Consider the following 17,512-nt stretch of genomic DNA (forward strand, 5'->3'; position numbering starts at 1 on the left):
GAGTAGTAGTGTAAATTTTTTAGTTCGAGTAGTTTTTTATTTATAAAAAATTGACAGGAGCAGTGTATGATACCAGTGTGACTATCAACTCGGCGAAAAAAAATTATAAAAATTTAATTCCATTGTTAAAATAGTACTAAGTGTATAATTATAAGATTATAAAAATTTGCGTTAATTGAGAGTAAAAAAATCGTAAAAAATTATGAATAAAATTTAAAAATCAATGGTACTGTAAATTTTCTGGCTCAAGTAGTTTTTTATTTATAAAAAATTGACAGGAGCACTGAATTATATCAGTGTGACTGTCAACTCGGCGAAAAAAAAAAAAATTAAAAAAAATATAATTTTATTGATAAAATCGTAAAAAGTGTATAATTATGAGATTATAAAAATTTGCGCTAATTAAAAGAGTAAAGAAGTCGTAAAAAATTATGAATAAAATTTAAAAATCATTGGTACTGTAAATTTTATAGCTCGAGTAGTTTTTTATTTATAAAAAATTGACAGGAGCACTGAATTATATCATTGTGACTATTAACTCGGCGAAAAAAAATTATAAAAAATATAAGTCCATTGTTAAAATAGTACTTAGTATATAATTATAATATTATAAAAATTGGCGCTAATTAAAGAGTAATGGAATCGTAGAAATTTGTAAATAAAATTTAAAAATCATTGGTACTGTAAATTTTCTGGCTCGAGTAGTTTTTTATAAAAAACTATTAGGAGCACTGAATTATGTCAGTGTGACTATCAACTCGGTAAAAAAAAATTTTTTAAAAATATAATTCATTAAAAAAAAAAATTAGTAAAACGGTTCACCCTAAAGGCCATCCCTGCAACTTCCCGCTAATTCCATACCTGGGCGCTTAAAATGGTACTTATGATGTTTTTGAGATTTTTGAGCTCAAAATATAATTTATGTGATATTTTGAGCTCGCTGAGCTCAAAGAGATAGTATTTATATGCATTTGAGCTCTTCGAGCTCAAAAGTCTGATAGAAGTTTCATAGAACACTACTTTTGGAATTTTCAAACCGCAATAACTTTTGAATGGATCCACCGATTTTCACGCGGTTGGCGGCATTCGACCCAGTTTTATCATTCTCATAAGTTATTTTCAGGTTTTAATTGATCGAACCAAAAATTTCGGAGTAATTTCGAAAAAACACTTTTTACGGTTTTCTTTCGTTCACGATATCTCTCGAACGAGTTAACTGATTTTGACCAGCTTGGTGGCAATCGACGTGGTTTTTCATTGTCTAGAGCTGATTAGTTTTTGGAATCGATCGGTAGAGCCGTTTAAAAGTTATCAAAAAAAAACCACGTTTGAAAAAATGTTTTTTCTTAGTTTTTTTAAGATTTCTCAAAATCGACTGATCTGAATCGGTCCAAATTATACTCAAAATCTAAGTTTGGCCAAGCCCTTTTAAATGACACCATCCGCGATAAAATCGGATGAGTCGTTCAAAAGTTATAAGCGGTTCACATACTTTCACACACACACACACACACACACACACACACACACACACACACACACACACACACACACACACACACACACACACACACACACACACACACACACACACACACACACACACACACACACACACACACACACACACACCGTGATAACCTCGCGGGAGTAGTCAGGGTAGCTTCCTATGACCTTTAAACGTCGAGATCTGATGAAAACTCGATTTTTGCAAAACGGGGTGAAAACAATAACTTCCCGATTTTTGAAAATATTTGATTTTCTTAGCGGGAAGTTAAAAAAAAAAAAAGTGTATAAGAAATTGTAAATTATAATATATGAGATTTTAAAAATATGCGCCAATTAAAAGAGTAATGAAATGAAAAAAAATTGTCAATAAAATTGTATAAATGAGTTGTAGGGTAGATTTTTGGCTTGAGGAGTTTTTCTTCTCTAAAAAACTAATGAAAGCTCTGATCCTCAGTAGGGTGATTATCAACTTGCCCAAAAGATTAAATAAAAAATTGAAAGTACGACTGAAATTACATGATAGATAAAAAGTAAGTAACTATCAATTGGTACCAGCATGGTATTATAAATATACCCGTGTAAAAAAAATTTCGCCCTGAGGAATCCCGCAAGAATCCCGCATTTTGAACCTTCCGCTCATGAGACTGAGCGGAACTTTAAGCGGAAGGTTTGCGGAATATTTCAATTTGATGAAGAGCATGTAATGGACCATAAAATTAAAAAAAAATGTTGGCATCTATTTTGGTCCCAAATGAAGGAATTATGCTTATTTTTATGATGTTAAAACTCGTAAGACTGCGACAAAAACTTCTAAAATCTTCCGGAAGGAATATCTCGGGTGATTTCAGGTAAAACTGCGGAACACAAAAAATAACAATAAGACTACTAAAATTCCTGGAATCTTCCGGAGTCGGTTTCTCGGGTGTTTTCAAGTGAAACTGTGAAAGGCAAAAAATAACGTAAGTGCCGCTAGAATTCCTGGAATCTTCCGAAAGAAGTATCTCGGGTACTTTGAGGTAAAACTGCGAACTACAAAAGATAACAATAAGGCCGTAAAAATTCCTGGAATCTTCCGGAATAGATTTCTCGGGTGTTTTCAAGTAAAATTGCGGAATACAAAAAATAACATAATTGCCGCTGAAATTCCTGGAATCTTCCGGAAGAAGTATATCAGGTGTTTTGAGGTAAAATTGCGAAATACAAAAAATTTACAAAACTGCCATTAAAATTCCTGGAATCATCCGGAGTAGGTTTCTCGGGCTGCTTTGAGCTAAACCTGCGGAGTACATAAAATAACGTAGGTGCCGCTAAAATTTCTGGAATCTTCCGAAAGAAGTATCTCGGGTGCTTTGCGGTAAAACTGCGAAATACAAAAAATAACAATAAGGCCGTTAAAATTCCTGGAATTTTCCGGAAGAAGTATCTCAGGTGTTTTGAGGTAAAATTGCGAAATACAAAAAATAACGAAAGTGCCGCTAAAATTCCTAAAATCTTCCGGAATAGGTTTCTCGGGTGTTTTCAAGTAAAATTGCGGAATCCAAAAAATAACGTAATTGCCGCTAAAATTCCTCGAATCTTCCGGAAGAAGTATATCAGGTGTTTTGAGGTAAAATTGCAAAATACAAAAAATTTACAAAACTGCCATTAAAATTCCTGGAATCTTCCGGAGTAGGTTTTTCAGGCTACTTTGAGCTAAACTGTGGAGTACATAAAATAATGTAGATGCCACTAATATTTCTGGAATCTTCCGGAGCAGGTTGTTCGGGTGTTTTAGAGTAAAACTGCGGATTGCAAAAAATAACAATAAGACCGTTAAGATTCCTGGAATCTTCAAGAGTAGGTTCCTAGGGTATTTTCGAGTAAAACTGCGGAGTACAAAAAATAACGTAAGTGCCGCTGAAAATCTTGGAATCTTCCAGAAGCAGTAATTGGGTTAATTTTTAGGTTAAACGGCGGAATACTGAAAATAACGAGAGTACCGCTAAAATTCCGAGATTTTTCCGGAAGGACTGTCTCGGGTACTTTTAAATTCATCTTCAGAGCAATAAAAATAACGAAACTGCCCTAAAACTCACGAAATTTTTCAGACAGATCATCCAAGCATCCAAGATGCGTTTATGTAAGACTGTAAAGTACTGAAAATAAGTTAAGTGTCGCTAAAACTCCTAAAATCTTCCGGAAGAAGTATCTAGGGTACTTTATGGTCATATAAAACTTTGCTTTAGAGTATAAAAAATGTAAAAAGTACCGCTAAAATTTCTAGATTCTTTCGGAAAGAGTATCTCGGATGCTTTTAAGTTATTTTGCGGAATATTTAAAATACCGAAAGTGCCACTAAAATTTCTAGATTCTCCCGCAAGTAAAACCTAGTATAGTTTCAGATTATAGTATGGAATACTGAAAATAAGAAAAGGCCATTAAAATTCTTAGGATCCTCTGAAAGGAGTCTCTCGGGTACTTTTAGGTGAAACTGCGGAATAAAAAATAGCCTTTGAAATTTCTGGAAAGCCCTGACAAGAGATTCTAAGGTAGGCCAGATTTATCTGCAGTAACCAGAATTTAAAAAAAATATCGCTAAAATTTCGGGAAATAGCTGAAAAGAAATTTCGCCATAGTTTGAGGTTTATCTGTGAAATAATGAAATAATTAATAATTAGGAATAATACTGGAATTTTTAGAATCTTCTAGAGATATAATTTTTAATAACTTCAAGTTCCTATTGAAAACACTTAAAATAAGAAAAATGTCAACTTTTTGCAAGCATTTACATTTTGTATTTAACGAAAATCATAATAATTAGAAGATTAAATATTATTAACAATATTTAAAATATTTAATAATAGATATTTGATAACAACTTTGATTATTCTTGATCTTGAAATTTTTCAATTGCATCAGATTCATCATCTTTAGGGATATCTTCGATTGTAAGTTTTTCGTTGGTTTTGTTTTTAAGTTTCTTTGTATTAATTTTTTCTTTAAGCTCTGGATTAGCTTTGATGTATTTTTCCCGCAGGCTACCAAGCATTTTTGTGATGACTTTTTTATATTCCTGGTCGTTTAGTCGCATGGACTTTTTGCAATTATAGTCAACAAATTCTATGTATGGACAAAGTTATAAATATTAAATGAAATGTAAAAAATAATAAAGAAATGTTTGTTAATTTTAAATATGCATACTTTAAGCAGTTATTGCCTAAGAAAAATATCTGTTTAGGTCATAGTATGACATTACGTTACATTTAAATAACTTTGAATGATTACCACGAAAAAGGGAATATTAAATCTTAGCTGTATTGACTCGTAGTAACGTAAGATACCATAATAAGGTATAGAAGTTAATATGACTACTTAATAGGAACAAATTGGGGTAAACGACTAATCGGATTATATTAATTTTTATTAAACAAATAGAGTTATACATGATCTTCAAAGCAATTTCAGTGTTAATCAGATGAAATAATGAAACATCAGACCCGTTATTAAATGCTGTACTTAAAAATTTGAGATTTTTGCTATATTGTTATAGGAACTATAACCATAGATTATGAAAACAGTTCCTATAACTATAGTTCCAATATTTATGGGGAGGTTACCCCTAATTTTATAAAGATGGTTCTTATAATTATAGGATTATTGTCCATAATAGTATAGGAATCATCCCTATAATATTATAAGTATTTTTAACTTCCCACTGAGAAAATTTAAAATTTTCAACAATCGGAAAGTTATTGATTTTATCCCGTTTTTCGAAAATCAAGTTTTCGGGAAGTTGCAGGGATGGCCTTCAGGGTCAACCGTTTTCCTAATTTTTTTTTTATGAAGTTGTTCTTAAATTCTCAGTGATGTAAAAAACATTTAGTACATTGGATCGGTGGAGCTGAGTTCAAATTCAATCAAGGAAAAAAAACAACATTAAACTAAAAAGATTCTATAAACTAAAATTAAAAAATTTAAAAGGATGCATTTTATAATTTTTAAACAAGTAACAACTATTTCTTTACTATTTTGTTAAAAAATATTTTTATGATATTATAGGAATGATTCCAATACATGATGGGAATAGTTCCTAAAGTATTATAGGAATCATTCTTATACAATTATGGGAATAGTTCTGTTACGTCCGGGTGACGATAACACAATTAATTAATCAGTTTCTTAAATTTGAGACTAATCACTGAAGATTATATGTCTCGGGAGGCGGGAACCGCGCCTATAGGCAACTGCACGCGGGTTTTTAATGGACAATGGATTCACGAATTTATAATGAACCGTGAGGAATTCCGGCTCTGTTGGGGTATCCCTGTTGGGGTAGGTCGGGGCACAAGTGAAAGAGAAGACAAGTGAGTTTGTATGAAATAGAACTGAGAAAGAATTATACCTGTATGAATAAATACTGTTATCGTTGGGTCCTCATCCAAGTACCTGAGCGTCCGAAATACTAAGGGCGTTGACCGATGGTAATGACTGGCGAGATTGTTTATTATGATAAATTTTAAATACAAGAGTAATTATCGATGATTGACTGGTTGGAATTCAGAATTTAATTATTTGATAGTTAAAATTTTGAACAATACTGAACTACTGATCACACCCACGGTTATAGGAAGTACTGGTGCTTCTCGGTTGTCGTAGTTGGGTTTTTATACACTCACAAGTCCCTCCTCCTCATTTACAATTTTAATAACCCTTAGTATAAAATTTTGGTGGGATTTCTAGATAACAGGCTACGGAATTCGGTGTTTGGGAATCACTATGCAATAGCAACGCTAATGCATAAACACTCTTGCCTATTTTCTGGGAGTTAACGCGGTCGGGTTAATTTCGGTTACCTACGGGATTCCTATGTCTCCGGACTTCGTCCCGTGACTCAGCGGTTGTTTGCTCAGGTGAGAATGCTCGCGATGGGATTGTTCTGTATGATCGCGTCTGACTTTCCCCTTATCTTTCCGAATAAGTTTCTTACAGTGAGATTTTCTTATCTCAACAACAAAATTTCATGTTTTCGAACTGAATAGTTGGATTTTCGATAGTGGCCGATGTTGTCCAGTGGTTTTCGGTTTTGTAATTTTCTATTTCTTATTTTCGACTTGGCGACTATTTATTTAGGACGCGTGGGGTATCGCGATTTGTGCTTACGTACCGTACGTATTCTGTTGTTTCGAGATTCCTCTATTGATAGTTATTATTCCCTTTTTTCACGATGGTCGAACCGTAATGATTTTTCTTTTCTAAATTCCGGCTAGCTGATAACCGTATGCAGCGGCTCAGATTATTTACTCGAGAGTTGAAATATCTTTTGTTTGATTTATTTTCTCGATCCAAGGAATTGTTTGAATAACTATTTCTAAATGTGAATTAATTATTTAAGCCGATAACTTGTCAACCAATATAATATAAAACGTAGAAATAATTAACCGTTTCTGTCTTAATACAATTAAGCTAATTTGTAACTTTCTGATTATTAATATTTATTTTATTAAAGCCGATGGCTTGTCTATTGAATTTGGGCACTCGGTAAATTCAATTCAATAAATATTTAATGTAAGAAAAATATCACGGTCCGTAATACTGGTTACCGACTTCCCGATGAGTGCCGCCTTTGCTTCCGCGGCTGGGGTTTTTATATCCGCGGATCCGCCATTGTACCATGGTGGCTGGTCGCGTAGCCAGGCTCAGGCGTTGCCGTGTTACGTAACTCGTTTGAAAAAGGGTTTATATGCGTCAAATATATAATCGAATGCATTATAATGCGATATACGAAGTCGTGTCCGTATTGACCACAGATATCTATAAAAAATATATCGCAATTAAAGGTATATCATCTCATATTCCATTATTATTAATTATTCTATTATTAATATAGGATATTCATCAATAATATATTATCTTTATGCATAAACCATACATTCATCAATATGTTACTTCGCATATGCACGATTCTTATGTGTATACTCTCTAAACTTGAAATAGTGAAATTTTCACTGTTTTTCCCAGTGACCAACTATTTCACTGGAAAAAAAGTGAATTTTACGTATAAATAGTGAAAATTTTACTTTCACACAGTAGATTTTAAACATTACTTTTTAATAAGTAATTATCACTATGAAATAGTAATATTTTCACTATGAAACTAGCCGTGTACTTTACAGCTACTATGGTAGTTGTGTATTTTATAGCTACTTCTGTGCCTTAGTGAATAAAATCTGTGAGATATGTAGGCTTGAATCCATGCTGATATTTTTATTACATACAAAAATGAAGAAAAAAAAATTTTTTGGAATAAGTAAAATCTAGTCTGAGAGAGTGATAACCAGCACTTGAGGTAATTATTTTTTTAATAATAACATAATCCACCTTTAAAATAAATTATTTCGAATTATGAGTTTTTTTTCAATAAATCTCTAATTAATGTTCTTAAATATTTGTATGATGTTTTTCACCGTCGACATCAGCGCCATTTAAATGTCTGGTTAGTACTTTACGTGAACCCTCGATTATTTGTCAATATATTTTATTAATTTCAATTTTATATATTTATCTACTGTACACCTAGCATGTAAATTATTGATTCTATATTTTTCAATTATTTATAAAATTTTTATGGATATTCATCGATTATAAAAATAACAAACATGGAATTTTTTTTCATTTGTCTGATTAATGACTCAAGAGTCAATCCACTCTAAGATTAGTGAAAAGTGATTTCACCTTTTTACCGCGTCACTAAGACCGCCATTCGACATCATTTTTCGAGCGCAGTTTTGCTTGTATAAGCTTGTCGAACATTGAAGTTATCATCTGCCCACAGGTAAGTAATTTGGATTTCATATTTATTTATTTATAAATTGAAAAAAAATTTTATTTTACTCTGAAATAAAAGTTATCTATAAATAAATAACTTTAATAATAATTTACTATACCAGTTCCTCGTTGTAACCTAAAAATATCTATCAACATGAATCTAAGTTTAATTTCTTTAAATTATTAATTGAGTGGCAAATATGACAATGATTGATTGTTAGTTTAAAATTTATTTATAAAATTTTTAATTAAATATTTATTTATTTGAAATACAATCATAATCAATGACTTTTTTTTTCACTTGTCTAAATAGTGATTCAAGAGTCAATTCACTCCAAGATCAGTGAAAAGTGGTTTCGCCTTTTTACCGCGTCACTGAGAACGCCATATTCTGCATTGTTTTTCGAGCGCAGTTTTGTTTGGGTGAGCCTGTCGAAGACTCAAGTTATCATTTGTTTACAGGTAAGTGATTTGGATTTCATATTTATTTATTTATAAATTTAAAAAAATTTTGATTTTGCTCCAAAATAAAAGTTATTCAAAAATAAATAACTTTAATATTAATTTACTATACTAGTTCCTTGTAATAACCTACAAATATCTATCAACATGAATCTAAGTTTAATTTCTTTAAATTATTAATTGAGTGGCAAATATGAAAATGATTGATTGTTAGTTTACAATTTATTTATAAAATTTTTAATTAAATATTTATTTATTTGAAATACAATCATAATCAATGACTTTTTTTTTTCACTTGTCTAAATAGTGATTCAAGAGTCAATTCACTCCAAGATCAGTGAAAAGTGGTTTCGCCTTTTTACCGCGTCATTGAGAGCGCCATATTCTGCATTGTTTTTTGAGCGCAGTTTTGCTTGGGTGAGCCTCTCGAAGACTCAAGTTATCATTTGTTTACAAGTAAGTGATTTGGATTTCATATTTATTTATTTATAAATTTAAAAAAATTTTGATTTTGCTCCAAAATAAAAGTTATTCAAAAATAAATAACTTTAATATTAATTTACTATATTAGTTTCTGGTGATAACCTAAAAATATCTATCAACATGAATCTAAGTTTAATTTCTCTAAATTATTGAGTGTCAATTGTTTAAATCATGTATTGTTCGTTTTAAATTCATTTATAAAATTTTTAATTAAACATTAATTTTCTTATATTAAAAAAAAACAATGATTTTCTTTTTTTTTATTCGTATGAATAGTAAATTCAAGAGCTTTTTATATATTTTTATACTACCTATTATTATCATTACAAACCATTGTCATTGTATTGTTTATGTTTTTATGCAATAAAAAATAGCTTCAATTAATTTTTTTTTATTATTGTCAACAGCACGTCTAGAATTATTCTGTCTACTAAGTAACAAGTCATTTGAATTTGAATGCTGCTCCTCAAAATATTTATTGAATTTTAAGGTAAAAAAATAATTTTTCTTTCAAACTATAAAATGATTTTATACTGAAATTCATAAATAATTGGCAATTAAATAGTAAATTAATATTTAATTCTCATATAGATAAATAATAACATTTATATAAATTACAGAATTTACGTACAACATGGAGGGTTTTAAAAACCTAACGGTCGATCAATTGATTGCAAAGCTGGGCGACTTAGCAGATGACGAAGAGACCATCACAATTTTAAGAAGTGAGTAATATTTGATGTTGGAATTTTCATCATTGTTGTGTGAAGTACTATTTCACTGAGTTATAAATTTTTAACTATCATGGAACAAATAATTTGTTTTGTGTGTCGTCAAGAAGTTGGGGATGAAGTGAATGATTTAAAAGATCATTTAATAAAAGTACACGGACTTACGTTAAGCCGCGGGGCTGCTAGAGGATTTGAATGTTGCCAGAATGGCTGTCATTGTCGATTTTTCAATTTTTATTCTCTTCGTAAACATATTAATAAAATTCATCTTCGGAATCGGGGTAATACAAGACACGAAAATATAGAAGTTAATGATGATGATGATGATAGTAATAATAATTATAATGATGATAATCATAATAATAATTATGATGATGGCAATAATAATAATAATAATAATAATAATAATAATAATAATAATAATAATAATAATAATAATAATAATAATAATAATAATAATAATAATAATAATAACGACTTTAATATTCGTGTTTATATCATCCAAATGATTGCACGGTTTCAATGCAGGCCTTCCATGACTGCAAAAACCTTAAATGACATTCTAGAAGAGTGCGAACAATTATTGATAAGTGCAAGCGAGTTTTTAAGACATAAAGTGAAAGATTTTTTGATCAAAGAAGGTTTAATTAATAATGATCGAGCTAAAGACGTTCTAAGAGCTTTTAACTTCAATGAAGTTTTTACTGATTTAAAAACTCTGGATCAACAAATCGCGGCTCTGGCAGCTCACAGTGGATATCTCTATCCAATTGATATTCCACTTGGTTATAGAATCGATCAAAAACTTGATCGAGCTTCGAGTACATATATACCGGACTTGGTGATGGAAACTTGTCAATATGTTCCTGTTATTGACACTTTAAAATTGGTCATATCGAATCCAAATGTATTGGAAGCAATTTTGACAGAAGAGAAATCTCCAGATGGCATACTGAGTTCGTTTCTTGATGGTCAACATGCTCAAAATCATGAATTTTTATTACGATATCCACATGCTCTCAGACTACAACTCTATTATGATGAACTAGAGATTGTCAATCCGCTTGGATCGAAGACAGGTGTTCATAAACTGGGTGCTTTTTACTATACGATTCAAAATTTACCATCACACATAAACTCAGACCTCAATTCTATACATGTTCTTTTATTGTGCGCTGATGCAGATGTAAAGAAATATGGGTTTAAAAAAGTACTTCAACCTTTCTTAAATGATCTTGCTCTCTTAGAAAAAGATGATGGGGTATTGGTAGAGATGGAAAATGGCAATTTTATACTTCGTGCAACTATTGCTGCTTTTTGTGGTGATGGTCTTGCAGTCCACGACGTCTTCAACCTTCTAGGACCTTCTGCTAATCAATTTTGTCGCTTATGCATGTACTCTCGAACCGATTTACATGCGGGTTCTCTTGAGTTTGGTCCAGAGCGATCTAAAGAATTGTTTGATTATCACTTGAATGTTTTGAAAGAATCAAACTTTTCTGACGAAACAAAAACACTAACAGGTGTTCGTGGGAGTTGCTGCCTAAATGATTCTAAATATTTTCATATTTCACGAAATAAGATTTTCGATCCAATGCACGATTTTCTTTGTGGCATTTGCCCTATGATAATAAAATTAGTTTTGAAACACTATATTGTCGATCAACAGAAGTTGAGTGTTGAGAACTTCAACAATAGAATATCTTCTTTCCAATGGGGTTACTGTGAAATGAAAAATAAACCATCGGCAAATTTTACTGTCAGTATATTGCGGCGAAAAGAACACACACTTAGTCAAAAGGCGATGCAAATTTGGAGTTTAATACGAGCGATTCCTTTTCTTCTGTCCGATGTCATTGACAGTGATGATGAACATATGATACTTATTATCAATTTATTACAAATAATGGAATTAGTTTTTGCTCCAAAAATTACACAATCACTTATTCCGTATTTAGACGCTCTAATCAGAGAATTTCGCTTAAGCTTTAAAACTTTATTTCCTGATATAAACGAAATCAATAAATTTCATCATATTTCACATTACCCTACATGCATACTTTGGTCCGGTCCTCAAGCCAATTATTGGTGTATGCGTTATGAAGCCAAGCATCATGGTGCCCAAGTTCGAGCTGAAGTAGTCCATAATTTTAAAAATCCACCGAAAACATTAATAAGAGTCTTTCAATGTGGCCAAAGTGCAAAGTGGGGTGGAAAAAACGTGGAAATGTTTCAAGTACTTAAATCATCCGGAAAATATGTCTTAGTCCAGGAAACTTTGAGTCAACAGTTCTTAATTGATCTTAATTATGACAATCATAACAAAGTATTTCGTAGTAATTCCATAAAGGTGAATGGTGTTGAATTTCGCTTGGGTTTGTATACATGCCTTGAATCTGCTCGACTTCGTCCTGATAATTTACCACTTTTTGGAGTTATCGATGAAATCATTGTACTGAATAATACGGATGTATATTTATTATTATCGATTTGTACAACATGCTCGTTTGACACATCTCTACATGCATACCACATAGAATGCAATGAAGATTTTAAAACTCAATCATTCATCAATGTGCTCAACTTAGCTCACTATAAGCCATTCTCGTGCTGGAATAAAGCTGGATGTGATGCTCTTTACTTAAGTCTACGTCATTATATATTATAACAAGTAAAAAGCTTTTTTCTCTCTTGGATTAAAGTGAAATAAATCTTTTACTTCATCTTGAAACTCTAAAATTATACGTAAATATTATAACTGATAAATATATATAAATATCCAGTTTAAAATTTCTATTTTATCTATAGGATTAATAATTTTTTTTATTTATATTAAGCTCAACGGATCAATGGTAACGCATTCATCGAGTTAACAAAAGAAGACCTTCAAATTATGGGCATCAAAATAGGTCCTCAAAAATTAATATTAAAAGTTTTGAGTTCCATTATGACGACAAGCTCTACTGTGAATGATTCGATTATTCAACCTCCTTCTTCAAGTAATAATAATTCATCAATTGGAGTAAAACTATTACTTCAGCCTGAACTTAGTACTTCTAATACTACAGTAATTGATTCTACAAAATTTTCGGTATAATTATTTAATTTTTTATAGACATTAGCAATAAATGTTTCACCTTCTTAAATTTAATTTGCTTCAATATTACAATTTTGATTATTAATATTTCAGAATAATTCTACCATTCGAGAAACACTTTCCAAAGATAGTACCAAACAAGGACAAAAATTATTAAAAATTTTGGATGATGATACGCAAATATTCAGTGAAAATGACCGTCGATGCTTAGTGAGGATTGTCGTCGCAGATCTTGTAAATGTTCACAAGGGTTGGTATGTATCGTTAGCCCTTCACGATGTTTATAGAAATCAAATAACTTACTATTGAATTGATGATTCCATAAATTAAAAAAAAATGCTTTTTATGTAAACATCAATAATTGAAAAAAAATTATTTCGATAAGAATAATTTTTAATATTTTTAAATTTAGTTATCCACCTACTCAAGCCAAACGCGCTTTGGCTCAAGCTTTAGTAACGGAATTCCCGAGACTTAAAAACAATGTTTCTGAAAACGGCTGGGTAATTATTAATATATTATTAATATTATGTTTACATTTAATGGTAGCAATTAATATCTATGAACCATCAGGAACATTACTTTTCTTCGGATGGTCAAAAAGGGTTTATTGAATGGCGTTTAATGACTTTAAGGTCAAAATTAAAACCACATGAAAAGAAATATACGAAATCAGCGGAAAAAAAAACTTCTAAAGGTCCGCCTAAACCTCTAAATTCTGATTTAGAAAATTTTAACCGAGCAGATATGGATCAAAAAGTATAATCATTTAATATTTTTTGCCATTTGAAATTATTGATATACTGTAAATTATAATTGCTCTTATTTTTATAGGTATCTACTTTAAAATTAAAAAATCCAAATGATACGAATAAGCCTCTTATTGTTTCATTGATGGATGAAACCAGAGAATTTAGACGTTACTGGATTAACACAAAACATCCAACGATTACAGAAATCTTCGAAGAGTATCCACGTCTGCTTGATTACAATGGGGAGCTGGTATGACTTACTAATTATTATTATGTTAGTTATTCTATGTTCTTAAACTTATAATTATATTTGTTTTAGATTGATCGGGAATTCCAAGCAATGTATCCAAAAGTTGCTGATAATTTCATTTCTTTATTTCCAACATCATACATGGAAAAAATTTTATATTATGTTGAAAAAAATCGGACTGATTTATTTTCAAAATCATCTTTTATCAAAGATAGTAAGTAATTTTCCATTTAAAAATAATTGATTGTTCATTGATATTAAATTAATGTCAATGTTGTTTGTTTTTATGAGATTATTGTACATGTTTCCATGATATTTAAATATCTCTATCAAATTTATATTATTTGAAGTTTCCCAGGCTCAATTGAAATAATTGCTTCTATCGAATCTTCTAAATTTTTTAAAAAATTATTTTTTTCTCAATTTTACTAACAATAAATGAAAATTTTCATAATATTTAGTGTTTAATTTTGAATGTTTTCGTTACGTAAGGGAATTTACGGGCATTATTAGTTCTTGTTGAACTACTGCCACTATCTAATGCTGCCATGTCGAAAATAAATAAAGCTGATCGTAAAAAAAAGGCAGAACAGCAGGAAAAAATTGACTCAAAAGGAAAAGAGAATCAAAAAGGAAAAAAAAGAGTAAGCGTCAATAATTTTTTAATTTATGATGAAATTCATTTAATTTGAATTTATGAATAAATTTTATATTTCGATATTACGTTATAATTAGAAATTGGATGAAATGGAAGATGAATCCCTTGTAAAAAAAAATGTTTTCCCTAATGAATTTTTATTAAGGATTGTGCCTGTAAGTAATTTGCTAATAGTAAAATTAAATCATTTTGGAAATAATATTTAATAACTTCTTTTTCTTTTTTAGGATGGAACAAGTATTAAAGATTTTGCGAGATCCGTAGCAACTAAAAAAAAGTCTAATGTACAACCATATCTGATAACTCAGTCAGGTCAGTCGGTAGATAAGACATTCGTGCAAGGAGATGGATGGTTTATCAATGTTCATCCCGAAAGTCAACCCATCACTACTTTTGATCTCTTATACAAAACGTACTATGTACTTAACGTAGAGTACCCGGAAACTTTGAAAAATTTTTATAATTTTATTGATTACTTCATCTTTCACATGAATGTCGAGTCAATAAGTATGGTATGTTCTTTGTATACTAGTCTTTCGAATTTTAATATTGATAGTCGTAAGAAAGGTACAGACGATGCTTTCGAAGATGATTTGGACTAAAATATATCGTTTTAAAAATTAATGATAATATATGAGAGTTCTACTGAGTAAGAAATAGTTCTACTTAACTAAAAAATATTACGTAATTCAAAAAAAAATATATAATGTGTAAACATTATATATATATATATATATATATATATATATATATATATATATATATATATATATATATATATATATATATATATATATATATATATATATATATGTTACTTAAAATTTAGAATATATATAAATTTAGAATATATGTTACTTAAAACGAGGAATATTATTTTATGTTTTTTATTTCGTTGCTATTAAATTGTTTTGTGAGTTGTACTGAAATTTTGCCTGAAAAATATTAATTTAAAAAAATATATATATTGTACAAACATATATATATTTTTTAAAATTCTATGAGCATTATTATTTAATATTTACTATTAAGTTATTAATATAATATTTATGTGTGTTTTACAGAAATTCAACTAAAAAAAATATTAGTTAAAAAAAATATATATAATGTATAAACATATATATATTATTTAAAATTTTATGAGCAATATTATTTTATATGTTCTATTTAATTATGATATGTATATGTGTGTTCTTCTGAAAGTTTGATTAAAAATTAGTTACTACAATTAATAAATGTATTTTTGGAAAGAACTGTTGTAATTTACTTTTGTTTGTAAGCATATTATAAGTCTTCAACGAACAAGTTATTAATTAACTGGTTAATTAATAATGAATTAATATTATTCGTTTTTTACTCTAACAAATGGCTTTTCACTTATACTTCCAGGGAAAGTCGCTGATCGAACGAGTGGCATAATACCGATTATATTTCGCTGTTCAATTAGTATTTTACCCCACAAATGTATCAGTGAATTTCACTGATACATTAGAACTATTTACTACTGTTAAGTACAGTGAATTTCACTGTTTTCATAAGTGCATCATTGCACTGGGTAAATGAGTGAATATGCACTAATTCCAAGTGGTCGACTTTTAGCTGTGACAAATAGTGAATATACACTGTGAATCAGTGATAATTCACTATTTCAGGTTTAGAGAGTATCGATAAATATACGGTGTTACATATATTCTTCATATATTGCACATGATATACAGCACATATAGTTTCATGTGCTGGTGATATAGCAGATGATGCATGGATTACCATACATCAACGATCATATACCATTCATGCAACCGTACATTCGTCATTCATTTGCAATACATCGTACGATATATTTTTAATAATCTGTAGTATTTCTATGCAGGAATGCGCGAAGAATATTTTTATTAAAGGTCATGTTCGTGGAATTTGGCCGCTGGCTATTTCTATTAAAGGTCATGTTTAGCAGCTGGTTACTTCCCCCATGGCTGCATACGCGATGGGCTCCTAGATAAGAAGTTATTTGCCGGCGTTTACAGGCAGTTTTTCGGGACAACCGAAAATAATGTTTTTCTCTCAGAACCTTTTGGTAACGAGTAGTCGCAACTAAGACGATAAGCTTTTTCAAATCTCGCTCGAGTAATATTCTTATCTGTATTTTTCTTTCGTCTTATGTAAGAACGAAAAAATGATTTTAAAGGACAAGCTCATTTATTCCGGTTTTAATGTTTATCGGGGACCGCGTAGTAACAGCGGAGGACAATAGATTCCCTGCGACATACGTTTTTTAGGGCCCTCCCACAATAGTTATGGCGTCGCTACTATTAACACAGTAGTTACGCCTTCCTCTAGACTACACTGAAGAGGAACCTGAGGGGGCCCGGGGTGGGCAGTTCTTAAGAGTACAATGATACAGTAGTTCGTAGTCCTTTCATTAATTAGGGGTTTTTAATTAATTAATCGTTCATGGTTGTGTTACGCGTGGCCGTAACAGTTCCCATAGTGTTATAGGAATCATTCCCCGACTATTATAGGAATGGTTCCCATAATGATAGAAATCACTTACAACAATAGTGAGAACTATTTCCACACAGAAAAAAAAATTTCTTGCACTAAGAAAAATTTAAGGAAAAAAAAAAATTATTTTGGAGCGAGATAAAATCTTCTTGGCTCAAGAAACTTTGACTTCATTCAAAAAATTTTCAATCTTCCTTAATATTTTCTCAAGCCAAGAAAATTTACACTCCAATCAAGAATTTTTTTTTTCAGTGCATGGTATGC

At 30.3% G+C, this 17,512-nt stretch overlaps 2 protein-coding genes across 2 annotated transcripts; both read left to right on the forward strand.

Moving 5' to 3' along the window:
• Positions 1-9,098: 9,098 nt before the first annotated feature.
• Positions 9,099-14,834, forward strand: LOC123266118. The gene is made up of 11 exons (XM_044730149.1): positions 9,099-9,231; positions 9,666-9,748; positions 9,879-9,983; positions 12,827-13,080; positions 13,180-13,340; positions 13,499-13,589; positions 13,660-13,845; positions 13,921-14,088; positions 14,158-14,302; positions 14,581-14,736; positions 14,824-14,834. Exons 3-11 carry the CDS (start codon positions 9,893-9,895, stop codon positions 14,832-14,834), a joined length of 1,263 nt encoding a protein of 420 aa, XP_044586084.1. The 5' UTR covers positions 9,099-9,231; positions 9,666-9,748; positions 9,879-9,892.
• On the forward strand, positions 14,830-15,419 carry LOC123265677. The gene is made up of 2 exons (XM_044729527.1): positions 14,830-14,901; positions 14,974-15,419. Exons 1-2 carry the CDS (start codon positions 14,836-14,838, stop codon positions 15,346-15,348), a joined length of 441 nt encoding a protein of 146 aa, XP_044585462.1. The 5' UTR covers positions 14,830-14,835; the 3' UTR covers positions 15,349-15,419.
• Positions 15,420-17,512: the final 2,093 nt, after the last annotated feature.

Source organism: Cotesia glomerata, linkage group LG5, assembly GCF_020080835.1.
Source record: "Cotesia glomerata isolate CgM1 linkage group LG5, MPM_Cglom_v2.3, whole genome shotgun sequence".
Taxonomy (NCBI): Eukaryota; Metazoa; Arthropoda; class Insecta; order Hymenoptera; family Braconidae; genus Cotesia; species Cotesia glomerata.

What these genes read in the sequence shown, in the direction of transcription:
- LOC123266118 (XM_044730149.1), top strand. Translation starts at nt 9,893, where the DNA reads ATGGAGGGTTTTAAAAACCTAACGGTCGATCAATTGATTGCAAAGCTG. An exon ending in TTGATTCTACAAAATTTTCG is followed by an intron (nt 13,081 to 13,179) that starts GTATAATTATTT and finishes TTAATATTTCAG; the next exon opens with AATAATTCTACCATTCGAGA. An exon ending in GTAAATGTTCACAAGGGTTG is followed by an intron (nt 13,341 to 13,498) that starts GTATGTATCGTT and finishes TTTTAAATTTAG; the next exon opens with TTATCCACCTACTCAAGCCA.
- LOC123265677 (XM_044729527.1), top strand. Translation starts at nt 14,836, where the DNA reads ATGGAAGATGAATCCCTTGTAAAAAAAAATGTTTTCCCTAATGAATTT. An exon ending in TTTTATTAAGGATTGTGCCT is followed by an intron (nt 14,902 to 14,973) that starts GTAAGTAATTTG and finishes TTTCTTTTTTAG; the next exon opens with GATGGAACAAGTATTAAAGA.